At 35.6% G+C, this 23,941-nt stretch overlaps 1 protein-coding gene across 4 annotated transcripts in view; it reads left to right on the plus strand.

Annotated features, from left to right (window-relative positions):
* The window catches only part of gpc5a (glypican 5a), a 350,786-nt gene that overhangs the window by 190,471 nt on the left and 136,374 nt on the right, over positions 1-23,941 (plus strand). For 2 of the 4 annotated variants that reach the window (XM_088603520.1, XM_088603527.1), the window contains exon 7: positions 10,297-10,456. The exons of 1 other annotated variant lie outside the window; for it this stretch is intronic. In XM_088603520.1, coding sequence (XP_088459646.1) covers positions 10,297-10,456 — 160 coding nt within the window. Of the gene's footprint in view, positions 1-10,296; positions 10,457-15,513; positions 15,593-23,941 lie in introns of all 4 variants that reach the window. One more of the 4 variants, XM_088603535.1, reaches the window with a different exon arrangement.

Raw genomic sequence — 23,941 nt, forward strand, 5'->3', positions numbered from 1 at the left:
GAATTTGAGGTGGAAGGTAACAGAGGAAGAGGCAGGCCTAGAAAGAGATGGATAGATTGTGTGAGAAAAGATATGGAGGTATGTGAAGTGAGTGAGGAAGATGTGCTCAACAGAGACAAATGGAGAAGAGCAACCAAAGCAGCTGACCCCAGGACAGTCTGGGACTAAGGCTGTGAAAAAGAAGAAGAAGAAGAAGATGTGAAAAAGATATATTTCAAAAGACCAAAATATATTTTCATATATTCTGACTGATTTAATTCCCCTCATTTAGCTGAAACGGATACAAAAAATCATGCAGTAGTTAATTTGTATTGGAAGGCTCTCTGTTTTATTAACAGACACTCCGACTCCAACCTGTGTTATATAGTGATATAGACGTGGGTAATGTCATCCCCATTAAACAATGTGCTTATCGCGCAAATCCTGCTAAATTAGAAGAATTGCAGAAAGTGATAAACTGTACATTATTTACTGGAGTGCAGTTAAGTTCAAAGAAGGAAGTCTGTGAAGCCCCCCTGTTTATTGATACCAAACATTGATGAGACTTCACAGTTCTGTACAGATTATAGAAAAGTGAACGCTGAAACTCCACCAGACATCATATGTATTGTTTAACCATAGTCAAGGACCGATGCGCTGTTCCTTCTTGTAACAGGGTTACTCCCTGGAAATAAGACACAAGAAGAGTATTATTAGACAATGTTGTGTGGCTCTGGCAGAATTTCTCTGTAAACTAAAGAGTTATAGAGGAGACACGTTGTGTATCGCCTCTTTTTACACTTTTAAGAATATTCCAATGTTAATGTGACATGGAATATATTATTAATAACCTTTTAAATCTGAAGCTGTTAACTCTACTTCACACCTGCATGTGAAGATCACAGTTTCAAAATTTAAAAAAACATCAAACCTTTGATTGGATGAGAACGTCATGATTGTTTCGCAAGGATGTGAAAGTTTTTTTTTTTAATTTGTGGCTGCTGCAGTTGAAGCCTTTGCAAAGGTTGGATAGTTACCACTTCCAAATTGCTTTATCAGTCTGTCTGTGAGGGGAAGGGGGGGGGGAGCTCTCCTTGACAGCTGACACTCCTCCATACGCTTAAGTGAAAAATTAATACAAACGCCAATGTAAATATCATATTTACAATTTGTTGAAAATAAAAATGGTTGTAAAGTTCTCTAAAGCTTTCTCAGTCAAGAACGAGAATTCACATAGGGAGCTATGTAAACATGCATACAGTAGGCTGCAAAATATCAGCTAAAGAGGGAAGAAAATGATTTCAGAAGAAACAATGTTTCAGGTGTGAAGAATACAGAGCCCCAATTCAAATGCAGCCTAAACGTTTCCCCACACACCCTGCTCCCGCTGCGATTGGAATATACACAAACAAAGCACTGAAAGCTTTACAGTAGATGGCTTTTTTCCTTCCCTCTGGTGCAAGATGATAATGTTCCTCCCATTTTTAATCATTCTGTGTCCAAATCAAAGCGGGTAAGAGAGAGTAAGAAGAGACACAGAAAAAAGTGTATCCTGTCTTAATTTTAAATTGCATTTTACCTTTATTTTTTTACTTATAACTTTGTATTTTACGTATTTTCTGATAGTCAGATTCAACATACTGTATATTTGAACAAATTATTTTAAATTCGAGTTTTTACAAGATGTGGAAGAAGTGCAACAAATTATTACATTGCGAATTTTAATATTATTGATTACTAATAGTTTATGCTAACACCTGACTTTCTTATTTAGGTGTAAATTAAATATTGAACTCAGTGTGACATTCAGAAAAAAACAATTGAGACTAGTCTGTGGCATTTGTATACAGATGCAGCCATTCAAAGTGCGCGGTACAGACACGTACCGCAGGTAATTGGCTGCGGTGTCGCGTATCATGACGCAAGATGACGTTGGGTACCGCGGTTCGTGATTGGTTGACCGACAGGGGCACTCGTGGTCCGTTGGTCTGTCGTAGAAAGACTTACTGTAAACGTCTTTACTGTGCCCGTTGTAGATATTGAATTTTACCACTGAAGGGAAATCTTAGTAGCTGAGCATAAAAAGAATAGGAGCATACTGTAACGCGTGTGAAGGCCATAAACGATATTAATTTTGGAACATAAACATACAGTATATAGCTGGTCTTGGTACTTTAAAGAAAAAAATACACACCAGTATTCCATTTCTCCCTAAACATTTTAAGCTTCGAAGTCTTTAACTAACGTGATACCGGAGTCAACAAGCATACTTTTAGAATTTGATTAATAGGGAATATAATATGGAATCGCGTATCTAAAGAATTTAATAACGGTATGATTATATTCGTGTACTGCGACAGGGCTGTGTAAGGCTGTTTCGCCTCCCTGTTCATGCGAGTTGTCTTGTAGCCTACTGGTCTAGGTGCGTGACTAACAACGCACAGGTTGTGTGTTCGAATCCAGCTGGTGCTGGACTTTTCTTTTAACAAACATTTCTTCGACAAAATAGAATAGTGATATTATGGACAATCAATTGACTTTTATATTTCAAAATATCGCAACATGATCGATTCTAAGTCATTTTTGATAACAATGAATAGTCACCTTCTTCCCTTCTGACAGCGGTTCCTGCTTCTATTGTGTGTGTGTGTGTGCAACAGAGTAAATTTTTATAGAGAAATGGAGGCTGGACAGTATGCGTTACAATATAAACATTTATATTGATTTAAATCGTGTTCTGATTTAAATCGCAAATGCGTGTTTAATTATATGTGTTTTTTAATCATAATCAGGCTAATGCAACATAAATTGATACAGTATCTTTGTCTTCTAAGTATCTTAATAAACTTTCAGCATAGCTTTCTACCCGTCAAGATTTATATTTCTTGGGATTTTGGGATCAAACGTGGTAGGATTAGATTGTAATCGTTTTTATTTGTCAAATACGTGATTGTATTTCTGAATGTTATGTGACACCTACAGTAGTTCACTGCTTTAAATACATCGAATTAAGAAAGTTATGTGTAGCACTTTAGATCTTTTTTCTGAACCAGGGAAAATCTGATCATGTTTCTCTATAACAATAATAAAAAACTTTATTTTACATATCGCCTTTAAAAGTGGCATCTCAAAGCAATACAGTAGATCGAAAAACAGTTAAAAGGGACCAAATAAAATACCAGACAATCGCAAACGCGTTTTCAATAAAATTATTTTATTCATTCAGCAGTTTGTGAGAGGGACATCCAGCAGAGAGAGACACACACACCGGTTTTCATTGACAAAATTGTTTTTTTTCAATTCTTCTTGTCTAACAGGAATGTTTTGTTTGTGGACAGACTGTTAGACTAGAGGAAAAGACCGCCTCCTCCTACGAAGCATTAATCGCGTATCTAAGGAAAATTGCAGTATACCTTTGTTCGTGCACATCATTATACAGTATCTCATTTTGTATTTCGATAAAAAAAATCGTTTGCCCAGCCACTATTGTTGTTATTGTTTTTATCCTGTAAAGCGCTTTGAGGAGCGCCACACCATCCTTACACAAAGCAGAAACTGTATTTTCCGATAACATACAAGTGCAAAGATTACAGATTTTAATCGTCTTTTTTCTGAACCAGGGAAAATCTGATCATGTTTCTCTATAACAATAATAAAAAACTTTATTTTGCATATCAACTTTAAAAGTGGCGTCCCAAAGCAATACTGTAGACCGTAAAAACAGTTAAAAGGGACCAAGGTAAATACCAGACAATCGCAAACGCGTTTTCAATTAAATTATTTTATTCATTCAGCAGTTTGTGAGAGGGACATCCAGCAGAGAGAGACACACACACCGGTTTTCATTGACAAAATTGTTTTTTTTTCAATTCCTCTTGTCTAACAGGAATGTTTTGTTTGTGGACAGACTGTTAGACTAGAGGAAAAGACCGCCTCCTCCTACGAAGCATTTCGTTGATCCGATCACAAATTCTTTTCCAGTCGCACACAGCAAGGGTTGAGAATTTCCGATTCACCATCGTACTAATGGTTTCCAGGAGATTGCAAGGCAAGGCACTTTTGCCTCTGGACCTATCGAAATTTACAGACGTGGTCCACCCCCAGTAAATTTCAAAAGTCACAAGATTTCGAAACACGAGGGCGGCGTAGCGGTCGGCTCTTGCTTTCCCGTCTATGCCGATGCACTGCAAGTACAACCCCCCCTCCATCTCCTGGGTGATGGGTAGCAGTTGGACATCTGGGAGAATTATTCGTCCCACTGGCGTCTGTGAATTCCGCTGTGCTTCCTGGGGGGAGATAGACAGCGGGGACAGCATCAACAGATTCCTGCGCGGTGGTGAACTGAGAGGCCGGGATGGAGTGTCCTGAGGCGGTGTGTGCTCTGCGGGGGGCAGAGCTTCCGCCAGGCATTGCAACCTGCGCGGCGGGGAGAGGCACTTTTCGGGAGACAGCTGCTCAACTGTTTGACTGCTGGAACATACTGTCTCCTTCCTCTGCATTTTCAGGAGTGTCTCTAGCCTCCCAATCCTCCCCAGTAATGCATCGTACTGCTCCCGCTGCTGCCGAAATGTCTCCATACAGGTGCTGCTTCTACAGGTTGGCACCCTGGCCAGTGGCCGAGAGCAGAGACCCACGGCCTGTGGCAAAATAACATAATTCATGTAGTAGTATTCACAGTAGTATTCATCAGTCGCGGAACAGAAGTCAAAATAAACTTTTCTTTTTTTCCGTCTTACCGCTTTCTTTTTTACTGTCCTGGTGGTAGATCGTTTCGCCCGTGCGGTGTTTTCTTGAAGAACAGGCTACGAAGAAATAATTATAATTGAATTTAAAATTCAAAACGGCAATAATACCTTGTAATATGCGCTGTAATCGCGTATTTCAGATGAAGTCTGCTGTATTTGCTTACCCTTCGCTCTTTGGAAGCTGGGGCGGCAGAAGCACCCCGTCTCTTCCCGTAAAAGGTCTTGGTCTCCATACTGTACTATGGTCGCTGTAGTGCAGGTTCGCAGTTTTTTTTTGTGATGGGAGCTCACCCAATCCCTTGGTGTCTTTATGCTATATTCACATATACGTACGGCTAGAGTGTGTTCATTGTCTTCCAATGAAAGGCGGGTGCCTTTTGCCGAAGTCGGGAGACATTAGAGGCTTGCCTCACCCGGACTGTTAAACCAATGCATTAGCACGTCAAAGCCCATTGAGGACCCGGGCGCAATAGTTGTTTTGTCCCTTGATTTACTGATCTGCATTAATTAAATCTTGTCAGTCAGGTCTTTTTTTCTCTATTTCAATTGTCGTTTACACATGCACGACTTTAAAAGCTAGCAAGACAGGTTTCGATTCACATTAGCTGGCGAGCCTTGTTAAAAAAACTAATGATAATGTAACATGCCACTGTTTGTTCATGAACAAAGTTATACTGCGATTTCCTTAGATACGCGATTAAAAAATAAATAAATAAAAATTTGAATCTCCTGCTGAACACATTCCATAAGAATCGGCGGTTTTACAGTATATATCGCCTTTAAAGGTGGCTTCTCAAAACGCTTTACAGGATAAAAACAACCAGAACAGCAGCAACAACAATATTGTATTTCATTGCACTTTGAAAACCAAGTAATAACTTAACTCAGTACGTGCAAACGTTTTGTATGTTGCTGTCTTGAATGCCTGCGTACCCATAAGTATCTTATTTGCCTTGAGGCCTGTCTACAGTATATTTGTCCCCCTATCTCCCTCAATTCAATTCAATTCAAGGTGTTTTATTTGCATGACAGATGGGTACAATTCTTGTTGGGAATGTATACTTTGATATTTACACCCGGCGCGGCACCGAGGGAGCGTCTGCATTTATAACTTAGTTTTTAAAATTAGTCAAGCAATATGAAGCATCTCCTTTTACTTTTAAGTCCCTTAAATACATTGAGCACAGCTTTCTCACCATCCTTACACAAAGCAGAAACTTTCCGATGACTCACAGTACAAGTGGAAAGATTACAGATTTTAATCGTCTTTAATTTTGTCTTTAATTTTGCCTGTGGAGTGTATCTTATTAAGCTCTAAATTGCATTTTGAGCGCGGTTTTTGACTTTTTTTAAATTGCATTTTGGGCGCGGACAGCACATACAAGGGTTGATGAACTGTGCCAAGAAATTTAAAATAGTATTCTTTAGGTGTGAGGGTAGGAGTGGACCGCAGCAGGCATAATCAGCAAACCAGGAAAACAAAGAACAGGACAGGTGAGATGTGTATCCAGAAAGCGAGTGATCAGAAAAAGGAAATGGTGTTACGCCCAGGTTTTCGACCCAATTGTTTTAACTTGCTAATGCATCAGACACATTTCCTGGCGTATTGTGTTTTAAATAAAATAGGAGTGTCTTTCCCTGGCATTAGCTCATCAGTATGGTGTAAGTTTTATCTGTACCATACCATACAGTATATAGGTACAGAATTCAAGCTGCACCACTGTATCGCTTTGGTAAGGGGACGGACAATGACCAAAATCACGAAGACTCTCTCACACCAAATAATGAAGATGAAAAGAAACGGGAAGTCAACACGGGACATTGTACAGCAGTTGGCTTCGATGGACATCTTCGTTTCTGAAAGCACAGTGAGACGGCATTATAAAGGGGAGAGGAGGCAAAGAGAATCTAAACCGAGGACGATTCAAAGGTAAATAAATTTCTAAAAATACCTTTCTTGCATGTAAATACAACTACGCACATTATTTTTAAAACTAACTGCTGATCTCTATCGACAAACTGACCGATTAAAATGATGAGCTACCGGCGATGCAAGTCCAAAGACGGCTATGGGCTGACCTCGGTGCGAATATAAGCCCGACATCGATAAGAAGAGTACGCAGGAGGCTAGGATGGAGATACAGAAAAACCAACACATGCCCCATGATAAGGCTAAAAAACAAAGAGGAAAGACTCAAGCAAGCGCTCCAATGGATTGAACAGGGGGAGGCATTTCAGGATGTACTTTTTACCGACGAAACAACAGTGGCTCTGGAACAGTTTTCAACAATAGCATTTTGCAAAAAGGGGAGACATGTGGACAAGCCAAAGCCCAAACATCCACTGAAGGTTCACGTCTGGGGGGGTATATCTAGAAGAGGCCCGGGACCACTTCTTATTTTCGAAGAAATTATGGACCGTGTATTCTTCGAGGAAGTCGTGGTCACACAGCATGCTGCCCCATATATCAGGGAGCAGTTTGGATCAAGGCACCGTCTCTTTCAAGACAATGATCCGAAACACACAGCAGCAAGGGCGAGGCTTATAGCAGAAGGAGTGAACTGGGTGAAAACTCGAATCCCCAGATCTAAATCCGATTGAAATGGTTTGGCATTCGTTGAAAGACTACGTTCGGAAAACCGCTAAGCCCGTCACAAAGCAGGAACTGATCGATGCGATCTATAAATTCTGGGAGGAAGAACTGACCGAACAAAATTGTAACAATTTTATTAACAGGCTGTTTCGTGTTCTTCCTAGGATTGTTGACCGGGGCGGGGGACATTCGGGAATGTAAGTCTGAGAAAGACAGTCTCACGTTTGTGGACAGTCTGTCCACAAACAAAACATGTAAAAAAAAATGTAAAAAAAAAACAATTACTTTTTGTCAATGAAAGACGTTTCGTGTTCTTCCTAGGATTGTTGACCGGGGCGGGGGACATTCGGGAATGTAAGTCTGAGAAAGACAGTCTCACGTTTGTGGACAGTCTGTCCACAAACAAAACATGTAAAAAAAAATGTAAAAAAAAAACAATTACTTTTTGTCAATGAAAACCGGTGTGTGTGTCTCTCTCTGCTGGATGTCCCTCTCACAAACTGCTGAATGAATAAAATAATTTTATTGAAAACGCGTTTGCGATTGTCTGGTATTTACCTTGGTCCCTTTTAACTGTTTTTATGGTCTACAGTATTGCTTTGAGACGCCACTTTTAAAGTTGATATGCAAAATAAAGTTTTTTATTATTGTTATAGAGAAACATGATCAGATTTTCCCTGGTTCAGAAAAAAGACGATTAAAATCTGTAATCTTTGCACTTGTATGTTATCGGAAAATACAATCAGTTTCTGCTTTGTGTAAGGATGGTGTGGCGCTCCTCAAAGCGCTTTACAGGATAAAAACAATAACAACAATAGTGGCTGGGCAAACGATTTTTTTTATCGAAATACAAAATGAGATACTGTATAATGATGTGCACGAACAAAGGTATACTGCAATTTTCCTTAGATACGCGATTAATGCTTCGTAGGAGGAGGCGGTCTTTTCCTCTAGTCTAACAGTCTGTCCACAAACAAAACATTCCTGTTAGACAAGAAGAATTGAAAAAAAACAATTTTGTCAATGAAAACCGGTGTGTGTGTCTCTCTCTGCTGGATGTCCCTCTCACAAACTGCTGAATGAATAAAATAATTTTATTGAAAACGCGTTTGCGATTGTCTGGTATTTAATTTGGTCCCTTTTAACTGTTTTTCGATCTACTGTATTGCTTTGAGATGCCACTTTTAAAGGCGATATGTAAAATAAAGTTTTTTATTATTGTTATAGAGAAACATGATCAGATTTTCCCTGGTTCAGAAAAAAGATCTAAAGTGCTACACATAACTTTCTTAATTCGATGTATTTAAAGCAGTGAACTACTGTAGGTGTCACATAACATTCAGAAATACAATCACATATTTGACAAATAAAAACGATTACAATCTAATCCTTCCACGTTTGATCCCAAAATCCCAAGAAATATAAATCTTGACGGGTAGAAAGCTATGCTGAAAGTTTATTAAGATACTTAGAAGACAAAGATACTGTATCGATTTATGTTGCATTAGCCTGATTATGATTAAAAAACACATATAATTAAACATGCGTTTGCGATTTAAATCAGAACACGATTTAAATCAATATAAATGTTTATATTGTAACGCATACTGTCCAGCCTCCATTTCTCTATAAAAATTTACTCTGTTGCACACACACACACACACAATAGAAGCAGGAACCGCTGTCAGAAGGGAAGAAGGTGACTATTCATTGTTATCAAAAATGACTTAGAATCGATCATGTTGCGATATTTTGAAATATAAAAGTCAATTGATTGTCCATAATATCGCTATTCTATTTTTTCGAAGAATTGTTTGTTAAAAGAAAAGTCCAGCACCAGCTGGATTCGAACACACAACCTGTGCGTTGTTAGTCACGCACCTAGACCAGTAGGCTACAAGGCAACTCGCATGAACAGGGAGGCGAAACAGCCTTACACAGCCCTGTCGCAGTACACGAATATAATCATACCGTTATTAAATTCTTTAGATACGCGATTCCATATTATATTAGCAGAAAAGCTTAAAACTACCACTTTTTCACACGCTATTTCACATGCTAGTTAAATACTTCGATGCTTAAAATCGTTAGGGAGAAATGGAATACCGGTGTGTATTTTTCCTTTAAAGTGCCGATTCCTGGAATCTGACTGGCTGACACCCCTCTGAAGTGGTTCCATGAAATCTGGTATACGGAAAAGAAAGCGTTGATAAATACAAGTGTCTTTTAATACACTCTTTGCTGTGCTCTTGAGGATCCTTGTGATATTTTAAGCTCTAGTTGAATGATAAGTGTCGCATTTTAAATCATTTTCGTAGTTAGAAATTATGAAACGCCCTGTTAAAAGCAAAGAAGTTTTTATGCCCGTTGAAGTAAAACAAAATGCCTGACAAAGTATGGCTTGGACAGATTCCAAGTGCTTGTACAAATGTGCTAAAGAAATTATACTTTGAGTATACAGCTTGTCCAAAGTCATCCATTATTAATACTATTAGTAATATCTTCAGTAAAGGCTTTGATGCATAAATATTTCTGATAAAGGTAGGTTGTGTACTTTTGTCCAACTGAGCAATCTTGCTTTCATAAAATATACCAACATTTTAATGACTGATGATTAACATGCTGTAATACACAGTTCAAAATTAAAGGCTCAAATGCTGTACATGAGAGGTTAAGCTCCCCTTGGCGGTTTTACAAGGCGACGCCGGATAGTTTCCGGCAGAGCGTCAAATGACGCGTGATTAACCACGTGACACCACGCGACACTGCGTGATACCGCGTGATACCGCGACACGCCCACCGGGGTATGCCGCGAAATACCTCACCCATTTTGAATGGCTGCATCTGTAGATGAAACTTTTCTTAATGTTATAATTTCATGTAGTACAGGGTTTTACCGCGCATTTTGAATGGCTGCATCTGTAATTACATAATATGGATATTATATACAGTATTCAACAAATAAGCATGTTGTCTTAGTTGTTGCAGGGGAAATCCATTCCAAAGTATGGCAGCTTGGACTTGATAGAGACTGGCAGTGGGAATCATGAAGGCCAGATCAGTGGAGACTGTGATGACGAAGATGGTTGTTCGGGATCAGGAAGTGGCGAAATGAACAAAGTGCTGCAAGTCACCAAGCGTGAGTGTGCATGCTATCTACTGTATGTTATAATTGATTTGACAAAAAATCACAAAAGGACTGTACATTATTAACATTGTATAGCATTTGTGCAGTAATCAAATCTGTCCCAGATGTTTTCAAGAAGAGCCATATAGGTCCACAATACTTTTTTTCTGATACCTAATTGAAACTTACACTCTGTCCTTTCCTCCAAGCATTTGCAACCATTTTAAGACCAAAAATACCTTTTAAAAATACCTATTTTTATGACCTCCTACCCTTAAAAAGAAAAATGAAAAGTTTATTTGCCTTACAATATTTTTTTTAAATGAATTCTTTTCACAATACTATTTTACAATAATTTTGCTGTTTCTTTAATCTATAGTTTTTCATTGTATAAAAAACAATTCTTAACTGGCATTAAGCCTGTCTTGAATTATCTCTAACTGTCTTTTTCTTATACAGTATATTTTTATCTTACTGCTTCCAGTTTATTTTGGTGGGTCAAAGGAACTTGTCTTCTTATTTGTCTTGGTGAAAACAAATTTACATGCTTCGTTGTTTTCATTGTTAAATTCTTGAAACCTAAGTGTTTGAAGTGTATCTTATATATACAACAAACAATTAAAATTACTGATGTTATAATTGCTAACAGAGGAAATGAAACCCAACAGACCAAAAGTCTGTTTCATTTTGAAGTGTTTCAAAATAACTAAGATACACATTAAAACAGCATATCGTAAATCAAAAACATTTTGTCGTAATTATTGTAGCGTTGTTGTGGCGAAAGTGTGATTTTCTTATAGTAAAACCCTTTACATACTGCAGACTTTTATCAGTTCTAATACAACTTGCAGTACGCATTCGTAAGCCATTCTTTGAAAGTCATTCAAGTCACTATTAGCCTCTTTTTTATTTTACCTCATTTGCTTTAAAATATGTTTTTAAAGTCACTCTGCATAATAGATTTTTAAAAATCAAAAGCTTTAATAAATAATGATCTGTTTTCTAATAACTATTTCTACACAATTACTAATTATTCTGTATACTGCATGTAATTAAAGATATGGTAAACATTTATAGTTAAATGATTAGCACAGAAAAGCACTAATGGGTTAATAAACATTTAATGATTTTATGATTAAATGATTTTAAATGATTTAATTATTTTAGGATTAAAATAAGATTTTTGTGAGTCACTTGCAGCTGGATTCACTGCACCACCTGTAGTGCAGTCCTGCCTCAGATTATTTGAAAAAATAAAAGCTGTAATACACATTGCTTTTCGTTATGCCACGCCACTTGTGGTATGCCGCATGGCACCTCGCACATTTTCAAAGGCTGCATATGTAACTGGAATCCAAAGTGAGCTTAACCATCAGCTGTTTATTTTAAATCCAGTAGAAGCCACAATGCATTTTATCCGATGTCTAAGTGTGTTAAGGGTTTTCATTTCATTTATGACTAGGTTACCAGTGAAACAGTTTTATGTACAGTACATCCCTAGTGAACAGAGCCATTAAAAGTATTTACAGCTTTATTATCACTCAAGGGTAAAACCTTTAGTAATAACTGTATTCATTATAGAAAATATTTTTTCTCCTACAAAATGATTGAACATCTTAGTATCATCACTGCAGCCAACCTTTGCTTCTAAGCCAGAAAAGAGTGTTGGACTGCTTAGCTAATCACTCTTTTGAATTAAAAAAATTAATAAAATCCTTCATTTCATAATTGTTTTATTATCTAGATTAATTTGAACTGTTCCTCATATTTAATAACTCCATGTTCCTGGTTGAGTTATCCAAGCAAATCTTGCTTGAGCATGCAAATTAGTTGATTAATCCCTCAAGTCTGGCAAAGGTCATCAAAACATATAATCATTTTACAATAAGCATTTCCATTTACACTTGTCAGTCTCTTTCCTTTCCTATGTACAGTATGCTTACACAATATTTTATGGATGTCTAGGGACTTTTACATCTATCATGCTGCCAGCTTTTACCAAATACTCAATTACTCTAGAAGTGTCTAGTTTCTGATCAGGGCTGACAGGTCAAACCATATACGATATTTACTGCATGACAGAGGGCATTAACAAGTGTTATCATGCTTTCTGTTTTGACTCTCAACATAGCTGTAATAAAAAATGACAGCCATTCTTAGGTGAGCAGCTCCTTTATTTTAAATCTGTCTTAAAGAGAAAATTCTTGTTTCATAATAGCCCTTACAATTTTTGGTGTCACTGCTATTTTTATACTGAAAAAGTATAGGGAAGCAGAATTCTGAGATTAGAATTTAAGATCCACCCAGACTTCTGTGCAATAACACCATTTTGTTTAAAAATGGTGGAACTTTTTTTCTGAAAGTGAAGAGCGTAAATAAGAATGAGGTTTGGCAATCTTAATATGAAAACAGACTTTTTATTTGTTCTTGCTGTTATAATTCCTAGGAGAGTCTATTTAATAAAGAAGCTTAGCCATAAAGAGAGGCAAGGAAAAGAAATTAAGCTTTTTATACATCTATCTTTGGATATGTTTCCTCTTGTTTGCTGATAAGTCTCAATTGATCCACCTGCAGTCCAGATATGCAGCAGTTTCTGTTACATCCCCCCAAAAAACAGAGACAACATTTAAATTAAACATAATATGTACATTTAATATAATGTCTAAAATTAAAAAATCCACAAGCAGATTTTTGGGGTTCAGATTGATAATTTATGGAAGTTAATATACTTTTTCCATGTCATAATTTTTAGATTTTGCAAGCTAAATGATATGGTACTGTATGTTATAAGTATATAAGTGTATAAATATTGACTTATAATAAATAAAACAAAGTAAACAATAAAAGGAAGGTTTGAAAGAGTTATGTCTTAATATCAGTCTATGCTGCAGGGGGAAGAAAAGACCCTTTGTGAAGCAGTCCCTTCTGTGTTGTCAGAGGGGAAGATGTTAAAATAACATATTTCTTTCTCAGTATGGTGTTCTTAAACCAAACATTTCCCACATGACATTTAATGTATTACACATGATAATATTTTTGTTAATATGTGATGTTTAATATTATTATTATTATTTGAGACAATTATAACATTTGTGTCCAAAAATGTTTTTTTTTTTTACTTTCTTATTATGACAAGGCATTTATCTTTTTAGTCATCATTTTTAGTTTTACTATCCTCTTTGGACTGCATGTATAATTCATTAAAAAAACTTTTTTGTATCTATAGCATAAAGTCATAATGGTGTATACTGTATCATTTCTACATTTGTTTACTGAGGTCCTTGAGGTTTAAAAGGCCATTAAAAGGTCAGGCTTCAGATTATATTCACTTAAATTGTGGCCAGTGCAGTCTGTATACTTACAGTAAATTGCTGGTTGTATGGGTCTCCATTAGCAAGTTTTTATCTATTTTCCCTGTTGTTTGAAGTGAAAATTTCATATCAGAAAATTCAATATTATGTGCTGGAAGATTTTAATCTGCAATCCATAACTACTAAGCAAACATTACATATATACATTAGATGTGTAGATAACTTCTAAAGTTCTGTCTAGATATTTTTAACCTTTGTTATTTTATTAAATGAGTGAGGAGCTTGATTACACATATTGCTGTTTCTGATCTCAATTTCTATAGGTCTTACCCAGTCTACAATATGTGAGGAAGGCTGAAAGTATGTACTTGTACTTTTGTACATACATTCTTCATTTTATTATGGAGTGTTTAATTATAACTAACATCTGTATTTTGGTGGTTTATAACATACTCCTAATATTATATCTTAATAATGTTTTTATATACATTTTAAACTTATAAATTATGATAATTTTAATTCCTCTGGGTTAAGTTCCTTAGCTAAAATGTTGTTTTTGATATAAAGTCATACACCTCCCCCTCTTCTACTGTTTCTGTCTCTCTATAACATTGTTGTACAGTATATTCAGTAATGTTGCATTAATCTCCATCATTACACTGGCGAGCTGTGTTTCTGAGGTTCCAACAATATCATAATTGCCTCTAATGTGTTTAATTCATGCATTTTGTTTCAGTTACATTGTACTTTAAATGTTTCTGGATGTTATATACTGTATATATATTTGTAGACATATATGGTATACAGTAGAATGTTTATAATCAGACAACAGAAGTCTTTTATTGTTAATGTGTATAGTGATTTTCCATGAGAGGTTTACAGTAGTTGTCTGCTCATTGTGCCCATTTTGTGCCATTGCGGGTTTTGACACACTGTGACCTTCTATTGGACTAAGTGGTTATTGAGAATTCATAATTGGATTGATGGCCTATACTAGTCTTATTTTCCCAAAGTATCATGTCTGAAGTTATCTCCCAAGACACAACAACAAGCTTATTTTCCAATTTTATTTAGTTAGAATAATCAATTTAAAGGAACTTTTCTGCTACTTTTATTTTAACTTTTAACTAATGGTCATGAGAAAGTGGTAGTAGTGGCTTGGAAAGAATGGTGTGTTAGTAGGTGACATCAAATATAAAAGGGATTATAAGATTATTTTAAAAATTCTCTTAGACATCAATTACTTCATTGCAGTTGTTGAACAGAGGATATACTGAAATACCATATGATATTTAATTAAATTAGTTTTTTTCATCTATGTTTATCTTCAAATACTAGTTATTTTTTACTTGTAACTGAAATACAAATTTGAATACTACATCTTTAGAAATTTAAGGCTAGTGAATGTTTATTCATCAGGATGAAGTACAGTATATGCTGTTTTTCCGGTTCCCTTTTGTTTTCCTCATCCTCCTGTTGATTAATTTAATCTTTCTCCTGTGATTCCTTCTGCTTCTGTTCCTGGCATCCAACATGGCCCCATCACAATGTCTTTGTTTGCCTTCAGCCCTGGCTTCCTCTCCCTTGGCCCTTGCTGCTCCTGACTCCACCTCCTTAGTCCTGTGTCTGTCTGGCATCCTACAGTATGTGTAGCTCAGTCAGGAGGTGTCCTAAAGCTTTTAATGTGTGCCTTCTCTTTTCTAATTCATTGTTTGCCTTTCCTTCTGTTTCAATCCCTGGTGGCCAACATGGTTCCAGAACTTTGGTGCCGCCAGCCCCAGGATCTTCCCTTTCAGCTCATGCCCTGCTACTCTTGATGCTACCTTCTCTGCCTCAGGTACTGTATGTCAGGTGTACTACCTCTGGCTCAGTCAGCAGGTAACCTACCAACAACATGCCTTTTTAAATTACACCCAATTATGGTCCCTGCCTTTCTTTGAGGTCACATTTGAAAAAATAAAGGATTTTTAATAGAATTGCTTGAAAAGCTGCATTCCCCAAGTGCCTCCACATTCTTCACATTTCTGTTTCTGTGCTGGTGCTTTTGAGGTCCGCTTGTTTCTTTTGGGGGTGCAAGCTTCCTCATCATATGACCAGGAGGCTGCCCCTTAACCAAGCAAGATAAGCCAAAACTCAATATTCTTAAAATCCACAGTATGCATTCATAAAACATTTGAATCTTAGATGTCATTATTCATCATGAAATGAAAAATCTTCAGCTACAGTAAGAGGGATCAGCTGATGTTCAGCGAAGAGAGATCATGATAGGCAAAGCAAATTATACCCAGTTGTCTTAAATCATAATTAGTAGTGACCTTCACATACTGTATCACACAAACACCTCTTTTCATATTATTGTTACATGCCTCCCATCCCCACCCCATCTGCAATACTGCAGCTACCTCTGTTAACTCCTCTCTCTGAATTGAAGTCTGTGTCTTCAGAGTCTGAGCAGGAGGCTGCTCTTTAACCAAGCGAGTTAATGCAAAATGTGTAATAATTAAAATACTCAATAAACATTCACAGGGCATTTGATTCTGATTTTAATTTGTCATTATTCCTGGTGAAGTATTTAGAATATAGCTGAACGTTTTGAAGCTCACACAGTGTTCTGTAAGTTGCTGGCTTTAACAACAGTAGAATGGTTGGTAGAAAATGGCCCTTGCAAGTAAATATGCTACTGCATAATGAGGAGTATGGTCTATTTACATACACTGTAGGTCTTCTTAAAAATAAAAAATAACATAGAGAATTATTTTACTAAGTCATAAACTTTTATAAAAGGGCAAAAATGGCTGTGATTTCCTTGCAGTGATCTTGAACATAAATCATTTTCTAGCTTAGAGATTTAAACCCTCTTGAGATAAGCTTTTCATTTTCATTAAATCTTCTCCCACAGCTGTAGAATATTATCGGTCTGCCACATTGTCACTGGAGAGAACAGATTTGAAAAAGAAATGAGTAAGAAAGCCAGGGACACATCACTGTTTTAACCTAGCTTCATAAAAAATAATAAAATGAATACAAAATTCCACTCAAATAATGGGATATCAAAAAAAAAAAATATGGTTAGCAATGAAAAAACTATATAATTAAAATCTACAATGTTTTTCACAAATTAAAGCCAAGGAAAAAAAAGGTAATTTTATGTCTTGGTCCTGAAAGTGACAGTTTATTTGTCATATGCACAAGTGCAATGAAATGCTTATTTGCATGTATGTTCCAATACCAAGACATTAAGGAAGCAAAATACACCTTTCTTATAGAAAAAAAAACAAATGAAACAACAAAAGTAGAAAATAACACACTGATTAGTCATCCACACCTCTTATACTTATAGAATGCAAGATTGGTTTTATTAGAAGTTCAGGTATCTTGTGATATACAGTACAGTACTTCATTGTAGTGGCTAGTGAAAAGTCATAAGCTAGTCTAGAATTTCCAAATACATGGCATTCCAAAGGTGAAACACTACAATCAACTGTCAAATGTAACAGAACTTCAGGAGGATGGTTAGAACCTAATCTCACACACGTCTACTCACCTACATACAGTAAGTTTCACAACCAGCACTTCCCTTCATCTATCTCTCTCACATGTCCTTTCCTTTTTCTATACTGCACCTGAGTGACTAATGAGAAACACTTTTCGTTATACTATGCACCTGTGTAAGTTTAATGACAATAAAGTTGAATTGAATTAAATTGAATTGAATTCTGATATACACCCTTGCAGCAACTCCCCAAGTCACTGGTCACAGTAATGAGGGGGTTTTGGCAGCCTGTCCTCTTGGTTGAGCTGCCATTCCCTTAGTTAGGCAAGTTACACCAAATACTTTACATGTCTCATTTCTCTATTCCATCGATTAGGAACTAACTGAACTACTTAATTACAAAGTGAGTTACAATCATAAGAGATGTTACAATTATCAAAGACTTGTACAAATTTATGAGGGTCAGCCAGATAGTAATGCCCTGCATTAAAAAAAACACAGGAAAAGATTAAACTTTCCAACTTTTTTGCAGAATTATTCAATATTCGGAGTTACACAACAAGTCGTCAGATGCATTTTGACCAAGTTAAAAAAAGGTTTGTGGGTGACCCTTGTAAATTAAAATGTGCAATTCAATTCAATATTTTAAAGTTTAGATAGCAATTTTAAATGACTATCAAATGAATTACCACTTAATGTAAAAATCAATCTAAACCTTTTTTTTAAATAAACTAAATCATGGCAATTATAAATTGAATTATGTATATACATTACATATATGCCATGATTAACAATGTAATTAATAAATTATATTGTAATAATTTTCTGTATTTAGAGATTTAGGAATAAGTGTTTAATTGATAAATCCAATATGTCCCTAGATTTTCTGATTTCATTATCATCCCCTCTTCTTTGGGGGTAATGTTTTTCAGTTTCAACATAAAACACCGATAATATTGTGCTTTGTTTGAATAACATGATTACTGACTGGACTGCTAGAGTCTTGATGTCTTAATTGAACTACAGTGCTTACAAATTCTAGTTTTATGTTCCCTCAAGATTCCTGTCTTATAAAGCAGATCACAAGGACTTTGAATAGCACAAATAACATTCATAGCATTACAAGTCATGCCATTCATAGTTTAAATATTTCTCCAAGACCTAGAATGTGGATAAACCTTTGACTATACTGTGTTGACATTGAACACAATTGCCACTTTTGTAATTACCTGGTTTAACAGAAGTGTCAGCTTTTACCTATCTGTTCTTTAAATGTTTGTCTTCCTTATACAGTATACCACAAGAATGTGGGAGTGTGAATTATCTGCCACCAGGATGTATTGATGATTTATATTATTAAAGATTTCTGGGCTGGCAGGTGTGCAATTGTACAAAACTGACTAGATGACGTGTAATCCAATAAATCTTATTTTCTGTTTGTCTAAGCCCCTTGAAACCATTTGATACTATGTACTACGTATCTATATTTATACAGTATATACAGTATCTATATTTATATTATTCTTTTTTACATTCATCTTATGGTCAGTTTCAGTTGAACAGATGTATTTCATTCTTTCAAACTGTTTATTCAAATATGAAGGATGGCACTTTGTGCATATTAGGGAAAATGTTCGGGCTTGCTGTATAAAATCAGTGACTAGTTGTAAGAAAACAATTCTGGTAGTATCAAATTTCTTCCATTTTGCAATACACTTAAGTAAGAAATTCTTAATTTCATTGGAAAAAACAGTTTATGTTAAAAAAACTTGACTTTTGAAAACCTATTAATTATTATTTTAAAAGACTTACTGTCTATTAGTAAACAGCAGAATGGTGTATTACAGTATGTCAATGGGGGGATTAATAGAAATAGAACTAACATTTAGATCAATGGCTACATTTACACCTTTAGTAATGCTATTACAGTATATGTACATAATTCAGTCTCAAATTCCTTGTGACTGAAGATAACTGCTGGATTTCACAGTTTTCCAAAATAATAAAATATCATGGCTATACTCTAAACTAAAATGCTAATTAAGTAAAGAATAACATTTTTTTATGTTGAATGATTGAATAAGATCTAAAAATACTTATTTAATACTGTACATCACTATCTTCCAATAAACTCAAAATACATTCTTTCTGTATCTCACTGTCATTTTCTAGGATTGGCCTCATATGCATTGTGGAGTTTATACACCAAAACATTTCTTTTCAGTTTTTGTCATAATTTCACTTTCCACTCTTACCACTGTTACTTACAGTATCACTGTTAGTGGGCCTCATACAACTATTCAAAATCCTCAAAGACACAAAGTCAGCCAAGGGGAATTAATCAGAATAAACAGCGAAACACAAACCAGTGGGCATGAGTAGAACCTACAGTATGTGAAAATGTAAAATCTAGAATAGGAGGCATTTATGAAAAACATAAAGAAACAAGCTACTGTACCTAGCCATGTGGTTGAGATTCTTGGGTCAGTCAACTAGAAACTAGATGAGCTACAGTAAATAGTCTCCTCTAATTTGTAACCTTTCCTATGGTCTTATATTCTTATGTATCCCATGAGTGCTTCTGTAGTTTCCTTTGACATTTTGTCAAGTGCTGCACAATTGCAGTGCAGTACGTCACAGTAGAATAACTCATTTGGCTTCTCTTAGGATGGCTGAGTTATGTAGGAAATAATGATTTTGTCCAAAGTTGATAAATGGCTGATGCCTTTATGTAAGGTGATTTACAACATTTATTCTACATAACGCAATGATCTTAATATACAGGTATCAACATTATTAACAATATTATGCGTATAGGATGATACCTGAATTCCTGTACACACTGAAAACTAGAAGAATCACTTCAACTGTGAGAGAGAGAGAGGAAGATAGCAAAGATAAAGCACAGGGGAAAGGACAGAGCACGTGAGAAAGATTATACATATAAATCCATCCATTTTCTAATCATTTACTCAAAATTAAAGATCATAGGGAGCCGGAGTTTATCCCAGCAAGCATGGGTGCAAGATGGGGTACACCCTGAGTGGGATGCCAGTCCATCACAGGGCACTCACAGACACAGTTACGCGCACACACTCAGACCAGGGCCAGTTTTACCTGAAGCCAGTTATCTTACAGGTACAGTATGTCTTTGGACTATGGGAGGAAACTGGAGCACAAAGAGGAAACCCATGTTAACATGTGGGAAAACATACAAACTTCACACAGATAACATCCCAGAAATCCAGGGCCCCTGTGTTGCAAGGCAGCAATTCTAATCACTGCACCACCACAATGCCCCATGCATATACTGTACATAATACTGTACCTAAAAATATACTTATAATACAAAAAAATCTGGGCTACTGTTTACCTTATTTGAACTGAAAAGTTTGAATTCTGGACAATTCCAAAGTTTGATGAGCTGAATTTGAGATCCTGAACCCTTAATAGTCATGGCCTTTCATCTTAATTTCATATAATTTTACTCCCCTCCTCTACTTACACTCACAGGTTTGTGACCATACTGAGTTATTTTCTAATCAGACCACAACATAAACACTAGATGTTCAATAACAGCTCTTATTACAAATTACAGAATTCCATGTAAAAGATTCTTGTGTTAACTAAAATATCAGAAGACAGCTCCACATTGTGATTAGCTGGTATACAGAAAAAAACCCTCTTTCTTCACAAAGTAGAGCCATTTTAAAATCAGAGTCTAGTGATCCAGTTCTCCTTTACACAGGGAATTCAGTCATTGAAAAGGATTCTTGTGCTTCCTCTTTCTCCCTTCTTCCATTTGAACAAGGACTCAGCAGGTACAACTGACCACAGAGAGTCAACTCATTCGTTCCTTTCTATTCTCCTTTTTATAGACAATTACATGTCAGTCTCTAAAGCAATAATTTTATGAACCTGAGTGTAATTTAGCAATTGAAAGGTCAGGAAGGAAGAACAATCAATGAAAAAGAAAACAAACCAGCACACTTTAAAAATCAATCTAACATAGATTTACAATAGTAAGTAAGTCCAACTCCACATATTGTTACAGGAGACGATTATTAGGATTATTAGGAATGAAATTTGCTTTTCAGGTGAAATTTAAGGTGATGTTTGAATGGTTGATTGCTTTTTTTGGAAAAATCCGCAAAGCTTAATTTTTGTAAACAAATTTATGGGAAACATCAAATCCATTGACAGAATATGCTGGCATTAAAGACAACACTTTAGAAGACATTTTTACAACTTTCCAAGTTTGGTATGGTAACTGCTCTACATATAGAACCCCTTATTGCTGCAACTTCTGGCATTCCTTGAGCTGTTTTCCCTACAGTGTGTTTTGTGATTGAAAGGTGGCTTATTTGGGTCCACCAGAAAAGACAAATAAGGATTTGTCAATCTCCCTTACCTGTATTGCTACTTTCTAAATCTTATGGACCAATAATTCTGATGATTGGAGGATCATGATTTTATTTGTTATGAAACGATATAATGTGGGATTAAATCCTCAAGAGGAACATTCATTGCTCGTGACGGCGAGCATTTCTCAAATGCCGATGATATACAGAACCTTGTCTGTAATTTTGCTGATCCCTTAGGAATATAGATTTCTTACCCTGTTTTTCTATATGGTATGTAGCATCTGGAATTAAATCTTTCCTTGTGTCTGTAAAGCATTCTGTATACGGCAAGGTTTCTGTTAGTTTTACTTTGGTTGCCTCAAGGTTTTCTTTCATCTTTATTCGATTTTTTTTAAAAGAGAAATGGATGTTGCCAGTCCCAGAAAACACTTAATACAGTTAGTACATCAGTCCACAATTTAATAAAATCATCGGGTCACAGAGTAAATGCCAAATGTTCAAATTTGCAGTCTCTGTGTGATCATTATTGTGTTTTATACTTTATATTCTAAAAGTGTAATATTGTATATTATTCTCATCAATTTGTCTTCTATAATTATATAGACATTGTTAGGAATTATTAGGATTTTTATTTTAATGATACTTTTTCATACAACTGATATGAAAAACTGTTGGGGCTAGAGGGAAACTGTTATACATATAAAACATACAACTGTCAAACATTAAAAAAAAATCTTTGGATAATGTTGTTGCTTTGCTGGATTATTAATAGCTATTAGTTGATGGCTTGATAAAGATATCTGTGAGACATTATTGGCAGCTTAAAGGACTCAAATCGATTTCCTGCAAGGAAATACAATTAAAGGAAGTAGGCTAAGCCCTTTTAGTAAGTTCTTATTAATTAATAGCTTGTCACTAGAGCAGATGAAATTATATGAATACCTACTGTAGTAATTCATTTCAGATGCACAGTGTAATGAAGGCTGAAGGTGAGATATCACAAGTTGAACACTAATGATGCTGAGCAATGTTATGGATATGGCTACACTACCCTAAAATGTTTTTCCCCAGATACGTCTGGGAGTAAAAGACTACTGACTTTCTATAAAACATAACTATGAGATATGGCAGTTATTATGGCATAAGATTAAACAAAGATTAAACAAAACTATTTTTTGAAAAGATAATATTATAAAATAACAAAAATGCAAAACAAAAATTATTTTTTTCAATGATACTCCGCAAAGTCTCATGATAGGGGTTACCCTTAATTTCTTCAGAGAGACTAATTGAAACATGGACTACTGTATCAAACCTTTTCAATGGTGTTATGCAAGGTACAATAATGTTTTACACTTAGACTGGCATTTTATTAAGGGGACTAACCCATTTTTAAGCAAATCCAGCAAGTCATTAATTTTAGCTCCTAAACATAATGAATATCCCACTGTAATTATTCAATTATGTTATGTTGGCAGAGGAAAGTCAATATGAAATAATAAAACTCACATTGTGTAAATGTTTTTATAAATATTCCTCTCAAGCAATCTCACGCTTTAGTATTTCCAGATTTAGAAGAAAAGTCATTCATACGGTACAGTGAACTGCGGCAATAAAAATGCAGTACAGATAAAAGATCATCCTGATGCTTATTTACCGAACAGCTTGGCATCAGATGCTCAGACATTGCAAAAACCTTGGTAAAATATTCTCCACGGATCGCAAAATGATGGGAATTAATGATAATGATAACCATTAAACTGTTTAGTGAGTTAAGGCATGGGAAAGCTGTGACAGTTAATTGTGGCTGTGTCAGTGATATGTAGGCTTGAACCTGTCTGAAATTACCCATTAAGACCAATACCATTTCTTATGCTGGTGCTTAAAATGATGTGAGTTTTTACCTTGATTTTAGTACCACATTTTGACTTTGCAGTACATTTTGTGAAGGTTCAAAAGCTGTCTAGAGAAAATGACCAAACAATAAAATTGAAAAATCTCTGGAAAAGCTAGGCCAAGTCTTAGTAGATTTAGTAGTACTTAGTAGTATTTAGTCTCAATTAAAAAAACAACAACATCCAAAACAATAAAGAAAAACAAACAAAAATGAGTGAAACATTTAAAAAAATAAACACATTTAAAAGTTGAATATTTCAGGACATGGATTAATCTTAAATAAAGAAAAAAAAACTAATTTAAACTTTCTACATGGAAAATCATACCTGTTTGCTTAAAGCAAAAAACAAAAGATTCAGAATACAATGTGGAAACTAATTCATAATTGGGATGTTACGTGAATAGCAATAGAAATAGATTGATGCATGCCACG

This window comes from Lepisosteus platostomus, chromosome 2 (assembly GCF_059453375.1).
Source record: "Lepisosteus platostomus isolate fLepPlt1 chromosome 2, fLepPlt1.hap1, whole genome shotgun sequence".
NCBI classification, from domain to species: Eukaryota; Metazoa; Chordata; class Actinopteri; order Semionotiformes; family Lepisosteidae; genus Lepisosteus; species Lepisosteus platostomus.